At 37.1% G+C, this 12,389-nt stretch overlaps 1 protein-coding gene across 1 annotated transcript in view; it reads left to right on the top strand.

Moving 5' to 3' along the window:
- CD163 (CD163 molecule) overlaps positions 1–12,389 on the top strand; it is a 33,992-nt gene that overhangs the window by 913 nt on the left and 20,690 nt on the right. The window contains exons 2-6 of the mRNA XM_045554416.1: positions 261–347; positions 1,385–1,705; positions 4,267–4,587; positions 6,813–7,133; positions 7,655–7,975. Coding sequence (XP_045410372.1) covers positions 261–347; positions 1,385–1,705; positions 4,267–4,587; positions 6,813–7,133; positions 7,655–7,975 — 1,371 coding nt within the window. The remainder of the gene's footprint in view (positions 1–260; positions 348–1,384; positions 1,706–4,266; positions 4,588–6,812; positions 7,134–7,654; positions 7,976–12,389) is intronic.

Here is a 12,389-nt window from a genome sequence, read left to right on the forward strand (position 1 = left end):
GCTACTAAGTGTCAGTGATGCTTTTCCAATTTTCCATGTTTTAAGTTCTACCCCTAGGTTGCCTTTAAACATGAACATTTTTGAAGCTATTTCACTGAGACTGTATGATCCTGGGTATGAATTTTTCCTGTCTGCCTTGCCGTTTAGAATGAAGTATTTTCTGTTGACCTCCTTTGTTAATCCTGAACCTCTGAAACCAAACGTTTTCTCCAAAGTCTCTTTTTGGGAAGACTATTTTTGCCCTGTTTCTTTTTTCACAGACTGTAGAAGATGTTTCATCTGCTTGAGTCCCTTCACTGTTGTTGTGGTCTCACTTCTCAGTGCCAGTTTCATCATCGGTTCTCTTGGTGAGTACTTTGTCAAATTTGCTTACAGCCTTAGCCCACTCTGACAAGAATTGTTAAAAAGCAAGTAATTCTCCTGAAAGCTGAGTAGCATCTAAAAACTAAGTAACATGCTCCATGGATACAAAAGATCATATATTAAACGCATTCAATAAGAACCTAACCATGGGACACTGAAACATTAGCATGGTTCTCCCCCCCAGATAAAATAAACTCACAGGAAAAAAATGCATTTTACTTAAAGATTAGGAATAATGTCTAGCTGAAAAATGGGGACGAATACAGAGGAGAAGAAAATTCAGAATTCTTGAGACAAAAAGGAATATTAGGAACACATTAATAAATTCAAATGTCAACATTTATCTAAAAACATATCGAGGGAAGCCAAGCTGATGGAACAAACAGCTTCCTAAGTTAATCTAAAATAATGCCAAGGAGGCAGCTGATATGATCTGGGGGGAGGAGGAGTGGAGAGAGGTTTATTTTATGATACAAAATAATAGGAAAATATCTGAATCTCAATTTTCATTGAAATAGATGTTTCAGTCAGATTTCAACTACTATTTTAAAATTCATGCTATTTCACATATACGTGTGAAATGGGTGTTCAATTTCTTACAGCTGGTCTTTTCATCCTCATAAATCTACTATCAGACTTCTTTCTATTGATTTTAAGATTTTTGAGAAACTTATGTAGCTCATCCTTATAAAATTTTGTAGCATCTTATTTAACTGGCAAACTCTCCCTGGAGATTATATAAATCACCACTATTATGAATATCCAGCCATAAAATAAAGATATCATATAGTATTGTGTTACTTAGCATTACTGGTTATATGTCATTGCTTACTTTGAAGTCTGTGATACTGACTTTTATATTTGAATGCCTATGAAATTACATTCTTCTATTGCTCCACAGATGGGACCGGAGCAATTCTGAAATATGATTTTGAAGGATAAATAAGTAATCTAAAGAATAATAATTCTCAGCTTGTTCCTTGTGACCTTGCCCAATTGCTGTCTTAACCCGTTGTTGCAGGAGGAACAGACAAGGAGCTGAGGTTAATGGCTGGTGAAAACAAGTGCAGTGGTAGAGTGGAAGTGAAAGTCCAGGAGGAGTGGGGAACGGTGTGTAATAACGGCTGGAGCATGGAGGAGGTCTCTGTGATTTGTAGGCAGCTCGGATGTCCAATTTCTATCAAAGCCACTGGATGGACTAATTCCAGTGCAGGTTCTGGACGAATTTGGATGGATCATGTTTCTTGTCGTGGAAATGAATCTGCTCTTTGGGATTGCAAACATAATGGATGGGGAAAGCATAACTGTACTCACCAACAAGATGCTGGAGTGACCTGCTCAGGTAAGACTGCATTAGTGAAAACCTCAACATGAAATGCTTGGTGGGAAAAAAATATGTAGATCGATTAAAAACTAACATGAGCCACTTTTCCCTATATAATCTAGTCCATGTATAAAATTGCTCAATCTGTTGCTAGCAGACCAGAAAGCACGACAAAGCCCATATTTTTTTTAACAAAAAAAAAAGATCAAAAGAGATTCTAGACACTATGATCAATGAGGAAGTGACTGCCTTCAATTTTATATTTAGGAATCTTACTGTAACCTCCTATTCTTACATGAAAATATCATGATATCTAAGTTACTTCCTTGTCCACTTTCCCATGACATCTTGCTTTAATGCATTAACCCATAACTCATTATCCTTTTCTCCAATAACTGATAATCAATTTAGTGAATCAAGAAACAAATATTCCTAGTGTTAATACATCCTTTCTTGTTGGAGGAAGGATTCTTTGAGACCATAATTGCTCTTTCCAGTGTGCAATGCTATTTATTTCATTTACATTATAGTTTTAATTTGTGAAACATTTTCATAAGTTTTATCTCAGATCTTTCTGCCGACAAATCCAGGTCATGTTTCTGAGGCAGTGCAGATTCCAGGTTCCCCATTTCTCTTTGATCATTTCATTGGCCTTTATACAGCCCTCTCCGCTCCCAGTCTCTCTTTTAGCGACCATCTTGCCCATAAGACTGACAATAAAAAGAAGTGATCTCCACCAGGCATTGTGATGTAATGGGAGCAACAGGCGAGGATCTAGAAAACTCCTGGATTAAATTCTAGCACAATCGCTCATTAATGCTATGATTTTGTGCAAGTTGTCAAATCTCTCCAAATTTCAGTTTTTGAGGACTTTATGCTATAATACATGTAAAGCTACTGGTACATCGTCTAGTATGAAATAGTGTTGAAATGTTAGTTTCCTCATAGCTTCCTGCCCTTCATTACCTTGAAGACTCAGTTCTCTTTCTTCTTTCTCAGTTCTCTTTCTTCTTTCTCCTCCTTTTTCCCTCTTATTGTTAATCATTATGAGGGGGAGAGACACAGAGAATAGCAAAAGTAACATCTATAGCAAAGCTTAAAATCATAGCAAATTTTACCAAGTTCTTACCATAATTATTGTCTGTAGAGCCGGCTGTTTAGCTAAGACATCAGTGTAGTAGTACTTTTAGCTCTTATTTTCTGTTGTTTTATAAAGATGAAGTTAATCAACTTGCCTTTTGCAGTTTATACACCTAAAGCTCCAACTGGAGCATAATGATAGAAAAGACCCTAAAGCCATTGATCCCTAGGGATGCAGAGTCTGCCTGTCTGAGATTCTCCACCCTAATTAATGCTCAATCCTCAAAGCCTCTACCTCTTCAGATATTTTATTATCCCATGCATTGAGGCAATATAACATAACAGTCAAAGGAGAGACTCTGGTGCTAGACTGCTTTCTCCCCCACATCCTGGCTCTACCTAATGTTGTAGATGTTTGACCCTGTGCCAATTTTTTAAGCTTAGATTGCTTATCCCTGAAGTGGGGATATTAGTACCTAATGCTTAAAGATGTTGTGAAGACTAAAAATGATAGTATATGTGATATGCTTAGAACAGTTTATGCATATTTCGACTGTGAGCTCTTATTAATTATTACTATTAATTGCCCCTAAGAAAAAAAATCTTGCCAAGGAAAGGTCTTTGCCTGGACTTTAGAGTTTTTAAAATTGAATTCCTTTTTCAAAAAAAAAAAAAGAGCTTCTAAACATTTTGTTCAAGCACAGCAGTTTGTGTTTTTCAGGTCTTCTAAAATTTCATCCAAATTCTCCTTTTCTCAGATATTTTAGTCCTCATAGAAAATCTAATTGATAGTATATAGTTAGAAATTTTTTTATGAAAAAGCTATTTGTTGCTAAAAATGGTACCAGATGCTTTGGGGAGGGGGAAAAAAAAGCTTTGGTTCAAACAGGAAATGAGTAAGAACTGAATTATTTTGATTGATGTTTTCCCTCAAATTTTAAGCATTTAGTACACCACAGGGTGCTTTTGTAAACTAGCATGCTGGCTTATGCATTTTAGCTTTGCTTTTTTCTACTTTCTTACCATAATTTCTTCAAATTCACCTTCAGTCAATTACTCATGCTGTGAACTATTTATACTATAGAAAGGTTGAAAGAAAGATTTTAAATGATCAACAAATGACTAGTTTGTCATATTTACTTCTTTGTATGGGCCTATTTTTTTTTCTGTTTTTTTAAATAAATAATTTGAGTCAAACTTATCTATTTCTATATAAAAAGTATTTACTTCTGTCCAAGTAATGGAAGGAAACAAAACAAAACAGAAAGTTTAAAAATTTCAATCCGTAAGACATTTTCCTTGGTAGGTAGATGTGGATGAAAGTCCTAACTGTTAACTGGATTTTAACATATTAAAATTCTCCAATATGTGGAGCTGTGCAACATCCAAACTCAGGCACTATTTTAAGAACAGCATCAAATCTCAAATCTGTAGTAATTTTTCTAATATCACTTCTGAATGAATATCACTTCTAAACTCTGCTCTTTTCTCTGTTCTAGATGGGTCTGATCTGGAGATGAGGCTGATGAATGGAGGGACTCGGTGTTCAGGAAGAATAGAGATCAAATTCCAAGGACAATGGGGAACAGTGTGTGATGATAACTTCAACATAAATCATGCTTCTGTGGTTTGTAAACAGCTTGAATGTGGAAGTGCTGTCAGTTTCTCTAGTTCAGCTACTTTTGGAGAAGGTTCTGGACCAATCTGGTTTGATGATCTTGTATGCCATGGAAATGAGTCAGCTCTCTGGAACTGCACGCATGGAGGATGGGGAAATCATAACTGCGATCATGCTGAGGATGCTGGAGTGATTTGCTTAGGTAAGGACTGAGCGTGGCTCATTCTGTTCTCCCTGAGAGAACAGAGGAAAGGGGTCATAGACTTAGGAGCCTGAACTCTTCAGAACGTAATGAAGTCCACTTCCTTTATCATTTTAACCTTTTTTCAGGTTCCAGTCCTGGTATCTGTGGAGTTTTTACCTTGATTAAAATTAGGAGAAATAGGAAGGAAGAAGGATGAACAGTGACACTGAGATCCAAGTCATGAGGATAGAAGGAAGTGTTTAGGAAAAGTCGAGAAAGAAAGAGAAAGGAAAAAAGAAAAGAAAGACAGCGAAGAAGGCAGGCAGGCTTAACTAGAAATTTTGCTCTCTGGAGTGTTGTAGAACCCCAAATTAAGGCTCTTGTACCTGATGCCCACCTAAAGCCAAACACTGTGACACGGGTGCTTGAGACAGAGAAACGTTTATTTGATTTGGCCAAAGCAAGAGGACAGGAGAGAAAAATCTCTTAGATCAGACTACCCAAAGAGATGAAGTGAGGAAGTTTGACGCCACTAGTGAGTAAGGGAGGGGGTGAAGTCTATGTTTCTTCAGTCTCAGATAGCATTTGAGCAGCTAGACTTCTGAGAATCAGCAGTTAACTTCCTCAAAGACATTCATTCCTTCTGCGAAATGAACTCATAAACTTATCTTGTGACCCTGGAGTTGTCACCTCCTGTTTGAAAAAAGCCAGTACATCAGCAATTAATGATTACTGTGAGAACAAGGGGAGCTGGGCAGGGAGCAAGTGGTTATTAGGTGCACACAATCAAGGGTCTCGTCAGAATTTACATTATGTCAGTCACTGAAAATGCTGAGAAACTAAAACCTCAAGGGGCCCGGCTATAGGAGGAGTTTTAAAAGCAAACCACCGGCCTTATCATCCTCTAACCAACAAAAGTCTCCCCTTCAGCCACATTCACTTCCCAAATCATTAGTTCAAAGTCACAGAATCAAATTTTAAAAAATCAACATTTTGTTTTCCTATTAAAGCCTTATTTATGCTACAACCATGGTGCAAGTATGCTCTGTGTCTGTCTAGAGACTTTCTCACTCCATGCTTAGGTAGGGGACCGGGGCAATGGGTTTGTGTGTGGAGGGATATCACTCTTCTTTTTTCATTTGAGCTCTTAGTTTGAAGGAGACTTAGTGTATCGTGAAGCCCAGAGAACACCTAGGAAAATACAATTAGACTAAAAATGTTCCTTCCTATCTTCACCAGGTCTCTCTCTCTCTCTCTCTCTCTCTCTCTGGAGGAAATTCAATACAAACTAATTTAAAAAGAAGAGAATACTGGCTCACAAAATTGTGAAATCCAGAGAGTATAGGTGGCATAGTTGGCTTAATGCATGGCTGGCTTCAAGTGCTTAAACGGTGCCACCTGGGATCTGTCTCTTTCTCCATCCCTTAACTGGCCTTTTTCTTGTTGAATAATGTGACCGTCTACAGTCTGAACCCCCAAAATGGGATTCCTACAGAAAAGATGGGTTTTGTTAGCTGAAGAAAGTGAAAGGGATTTGGGGTAGAAAAAAACATAGCATGTACCTTCCGTTCTTTCTTACCCATGAAAATCTCTCTAGGCCCCCATCTGCACGTGCTGAGGCATCACAGTAAACAGGAGCATGGAAACAAAAACTGAAATTGCCAGAGGAAAACAGCAGTTTATTTTATTACAGGATAGTCTTCATAATCAGGATTTGTTCTTTGAGGATTACTGATTTCAGGAAGGTGACAGCAGTAATGACAAAGCCTCTTTGCTCTCCCTCTAAATTAAGCAAGTGGTCACTAAGGGACCAGATATATCATTCAGACCAGGCAGTGTGGATAGAGAATGGAGTCAGGGCAAAAGGCAGTGTTGCCTTTCATATGGAGACAACCTGAAGTAGGTGGTGCCACTTAAACACATGCAAATATATTCTAACAAGAAAAATAAATAGTCTAAGAAAAACTCTGTGGTGGTGAAACAAGCAGATCTCCAGATAAAATTCAGCCCCTGGACCTCACATTAGGAACACTTCCTGTAGTGTGCACTCTCTCTACAAAAACTCCTGTCTTCTTGCCTCATCCTCTCCTCCTTCCACCTTTAATGGCTTCAGTGGTTCCACAGCATGTCATGGTTTTTTCTGTCTCTACTTACCTCTCTCCTTTTTCCCTTGTCTTAGCTGTAGCTATTTATAGTCCCTTGTTCTTGTTTCCTTATGGCTGACTTGTGTGTTGCTGTTACAGATGGAGCCGATCTGAGCCTGAGACTGGTAGACGGAGTCACTGAATGTTCAGGGAGATTAGAAGTGAAATTCCAAGGAGAATGGGGGACAGTGTGTGATGACGGCTGGGACAGTAATGATGCTGCTGTGGTGTGTAAACAACTGGGATGTCCAACTGCCATCACTGCCATTGGTCGAGTTAATGCCAGTGAAGGATCTGGACACATTTGGCTTGACAGTGTTTCCTGCAAAGGGCATGAACCTGCTGTCTGGCAGTGTGAACACCACGAATGGGGAAAGCATTATTGCAATCATAATGAAGATGCTGGTGTGACATGTTCTGGTAAGTTAGAACAAAACTAAACAAAAAGAAAAGCAGAGAGAGAAAGACCTGTGCCTTTTAGGAGTAGGAATAGATGTGAGATGTGAGAGGTATAAGTACATAATAAATTCCTTGCTAGGAATTCCTTTATAGTTGTGAGGAATCTTTGATGCATTCCTTATTCAACTAGTTTGAAGGGTTGTCTGACTCCATTCTCTGTAATAATTATTCAGACTGCTGTTAGGGACCACACTTCAAACTCTAAATCTACCTGGAGCTCAGATAGACACAATTTTACAGGAATATCTTTTAGGGCTAAATTGCTCATATTTTTCTCCCATTGACAATTTTTATTAACCCTTGAAACTACAATCCCATTTCTAACCAAACTCATGGTCTACACTGTTTTTCTTAAAAATTCAGGAAATAGATAAGCCATAATTTCCAGTGTCTCGGTATCAGGGAAGAAGAATGATAAAAAATATCCTGCGGAAGCTAAGCTTCATATGTATCTATGGCATAAGTCCACGTTTCTTTTGCAGATGGATCAGATCTGGAGCTAAGACTTCAAGGTGGAGGCAGCCAGTGCGCTGGGACAGTTGAGGTGGAAATTCAGAAACTATTAGGGAAGGTGTGTGACAGAGGCTGGGGACTGAAAGAAGCTGATGTAGTTTGCAGGCAGCTGGGATGTGGATCTGCACTCAAAACATCCTATCAAAAGTATTCCAAAATCAAGCCAACAAACACATGGCTGTTTGTAAGCAGCTGTAATGGAAATGAAACTTCTCTTTGGGACTGCAAGAACTGGCAATGGGGTGGACTTTCCTGTGATCACTACGAAGAAGCCAAAGTTACCTGCTCAGGTATGACTTTCAGTCAACTTGTTAAGAAGTTGTTTAATTCCAAGAGTATAAATTGCCAGTAATACCCTTGAAACTGAAAAGAAACATTGATCCCTATGACTAGATCACTCTCAAAAAACCAGAAAATGTCATAGGAATTCCACTGTGAGAGTCTTAGATAAACTTACAATTCATATTGCACCTTAGCTGGAAGTATTTAGGGTTTGCTCACTTTGGCTTTTGAGTAACTTTTAAATCAATGGAGGTGTAAGAGATGAAGGGAGATTACAATTTTTAAGATAGAATTAAATATATCTTTCATGGGAATGTCACCAAAGGCATTAAAAAATAACTATGTTGGATAAACTGACGTGACTTAACCTTTGGCTCCCTCCATTATACTGTGAAACAATTTTCTTCTCTCTGAACATCTGTGGATATTTCACTGCAACCTCTTTAAAAAGCTCAAAGGCGAGCTGAGAGTTGGTTAGGCTTGTGGGTAATCTTTAGTATTTTATGCTATTTATATTTATAAAAAGGCTAACTTTGTTGAAAAGTGATGCCTTTTCAACAAATTCAAAGTAATAAATTGACATAATTCTTATTTATGTGGTGAAAAGACTTTCGAGAAAACATTGTAAGAGAAAATCATTAAACATTTAGCGACCTAGTCACAGGTGGAAATTTTTATGCTCTGCATGTCCACTAACCAATGATATTGCCTCAGATACTTCCCAACCTATGTCTGTGCCTAGGTGCCTTCCCCTGATATTGCAAATTGTGTTTAGGTCTGGTTAGGTAGAAATTATCCTCTGATTTAAAAAGTAATCATTTAAGATATAAATTTGAATTGCTATATTACCTTTTTAAAAAGATTTCTTGACCAGGCAATATATTTTACATAGCTTAAACTTCAAAATATGGAGGTATAAACTCTTCCCCCACTATTGCCCCCAGCTACTCAATTGTCCTCTCATATAGTTGGAGTATTTATATATCATTTAAGAGATATGTTATACAAATACAAGAAAATACAAGCAAATCTTTGTATAGGTAACACCTCCTTTTGTTATCCAAATGGCAGCATGTTATATAAATTGTTCTATACCATGAGTACTCAGTAAAATTTCTTTTTTAAATTTCTTGATCATAATTTCATATCACTATCTGCAATTACTTATCTGTGACTTTTCTTATTACTGGGTGCATTCATTTATGCTTTTAATTTCTTTTACTTGACAAGATTGGCTATTAGTTTAGCTTATTTATTTTTTAAAAAAACCATTTGGAATTTTAAAAATTAATGCTACTTTTATTTGCTCTCTGATTCATTAAAATTTGTTTTTCTTTCTATTAATTAACTTCTGATTTCCTAAAGTTAGCTTTCTTTTTTGCCCCTAACTTCTTGACTTGAATCTTAATTAATTTTTATTTTTTTTGATTTATTAATATAAATATTTTAGGTTACAGGCTTTCCACTGGGTGCACCTGTAACAGTATCATATAATTAATGTGTTGGTGCTTTGTTAATATAGAGACAGAGTTCTTCTTATGTTGTGTAGTTATGGTGAATTGATCTTTTTTCTACAGTTGAATGGATTTTGTTCTGAATCAAACTTTTCTGACACTAATATCATGACCACTGCTTTATTTAGTTTCTGTTCTCTTATTTTTACACTTTATAAATCAGTTTTAGGTGCATTACTTGTATTCGGCATAGAATAGGGATTTTTTTTTAAAGAAATTTGATTGGATTACTCTTTTGAGATGAGAGATATATTTTGCCTTTATGTATTGTTGTGTTATGTTAAAGAAACTTCATTGTATGACTTTGTGGGGCTTTGCGTGTCTATAGGCATATGTAGACATACTTTTATGTCTGCTAATTTCCTTCTAAATTTAGAAAGTTTTGTATTTTTTTAGTAATTGTATTTTACATTAATTAGCATTAAGCTCAACTGCATCTAGAAGAAAACCAAGTTACAGTGGCTAAAGAAAGACAATATTTACTTTTTTTCTCATTAAAATAAGTTGAATAGGTAAGCAGTTTAAGGCTTACCTAAGTTTTTGTGGCTCTGTGGTCACCAAGAAACATCCAGAATAGATTTTCTGCAGTAATTATCAAATCCTGCTGCACAGGAAGGATGAGTTGCCCTGCAACTCAGTATGTTCCTAGGTAAGCCAATCTGACAGAAGCAAAGTGCTATCCTCTGAGAAGGTGTCCTCTGTCCATTGTCCTTCATGGGCCCTGGTTCTGCTCTCAGGACAGTTCTTCCTGGTGCATTATTCTTTGTACTTGCCTCCGAGTTTGGTTTGGAGAGTATACCTACCTATCTGGGGACAGTATACCTTCCATAACCCACTTTCTGCTAACATTAGCATAGGGACTCTTGGATCACTTTAAAAATTGAACCATCAATGGCTGATGTCAGCTGTCCTCAGTAAAACAGTTCTCTTCAAACTTAGTAAGCTTCTAGTCTATTTGCTTTAATACAATGCCATGTGAAAGGAACTATATTCAAGAGCATGTATACACATATTGATCTATACTGTGACCAGCCCTTTCTCTTAACTATTCACCACTGCCTCAAGGCCATTTGAAACTATGGCTTTGGGAGGAAAGACAAGACCTATGTCCTGTATTTGCTGGTAGAATCATTGTCTTTTTATGTGGAGCAGCAATCTTATCTTATGCTAAAACTACAGTTTTATCATCACCTCAATTTGGGACACAAGATAATTAAGGTTTTTATTTTTTCCAATTCTGCAAGTTCCAAATTACAGGGCTCTCAATTAACTATGTAAAACAACTGCAGGTAGAGCATACCTTCCTTAAAAAATTAGTACTTCTCCCATTTCTGCTTGCTGTCTTGGCTATTTGTCATCTGAGTTCATATCTCTAATATCTCTCTCTCTTAATGCTAAAAATGGTAAGGAGGATCTAAATCATGCTAACATTCTGATTTTTTTTTTAGGTTTTTTTGCTATTTTTCCCCGATATATTTTCCAATTTTTGTAATTATTATTATTTTTTATTTTATTTCAGGATATTATGAGGGTACATTTTATGTCTTTGCCTTACCCAAGCACAGATTAGAGGCATGCCCTTCCTCTCTACAATGCTCACCACATCCATTAGTTGTGAGTTTAACCCCCACAACCCCCTAATCCCTGGAGAATATTACTACCGTGTGAGCACCATAGTGTTGATCAGTTAGTGCCAATTTGATGGCGAGTACATGTGGAGGCTATTCCTCCTATCTTGTGATACCTCACTGCGGATAATGGCCTCAAGCTCAACCCAGGAAAATATAAGAGGTGCTAGATCACTGTCCTTTCTTATAGTTGAGTAATATTCCATTGTATAGATATACCAAATTTTAATAATCTATTCATGAATTGACGGGCACTTGGGTTGTTTTCACATCCTTGCAATAGTGAATTGTGCTGCCATAAACATTCGGGTGCAGATGTCTTTATTATAGAATGTCTTTTGCTCTTTTGGGTAGATGCCTAATAGTGGTATTGCTGGATCGAATGGTATTTCTATTTTTAGCTCTTTGAGGTATCTCTAAATTCTTTTCCACAGAGGTTGCACCAATTTGCAGTCCCACCAGTAGTGTAAGAGTGTTCCCATCTCTCCACATACTCACCAGCATTTGTTGTTTTGGGATTTTTTGATAGAGGCCAATCTCACTGGGGTTAGGTGATATCTCATTGTGGTTTTGATTTGCATTTCCCTGATGATTAGAGATGCTTAGCATTTTTTGTATGTTTGCTGGCCATTATTTTGTCTTCTTTTGAAAAGTTTCTGTTCATTTCCTTTGCCCATTTATTGATGGGGTTGTTTGATTTTTTCTTGTTGATTTTTTTAAGTTCTAGATAGATTCTTGTTATCAGCCCTTTATTGGATGTGTAGAGAGCAAATATTTTCTCCCATTCTGTAGGGTGTCTATTCGCTCTGATGATAGTTTCCTTGGCTGTGCAAAAGCTTTTTAATTTGATCAGGTCCCATTTATTTATTTTTGTTGCTGCTGTGATGGCTTTGGAGTCTTCTTCAAAAATTCTTTGCCTAGGCCAATGTCTGAAAGGGTCTTCCTGACACCTTCTTCTAGAATTCTTAAGGTTTCATGCCTTAGGTTTAAGTCTGTTATCCATTTTGAATTGATTTTTGTGAGAAGTGAGAGGTAGGGATACAGTTTCATTCTTCTGCATGTAACTATCCAGTTTTCCCAGCACCATTTATTGAAAAGAGATTCTTTTCCCCAGTGTATATTTTTGTCTGCTTTGTCAAAGATTAGATTATCATATGCAGATGGTTTCATCTCTGGATTCTCTGTCCTGTTCCAAAGGTCTATGTCTCTGTTCTGTGCCAGTACCATGCTGTTTTAGTTACTATAGCCTTGTAGTACAACTTGAAGTCCGGTAGACTGAC

Source organism: Lemur catta, chromosome 6 (genome assembly GCF_020740605.2).
Source record: "Lemur catta isolate mLemCat1 chromosome 6, mLemCat1.pri, whole genome shotgun sequence".
Taxonomy (NCBI): Eukaryota; Metazoa; Chordata; class Mammalia; order Primates; family Lemuridae; genus Lemur; species Lemur catta.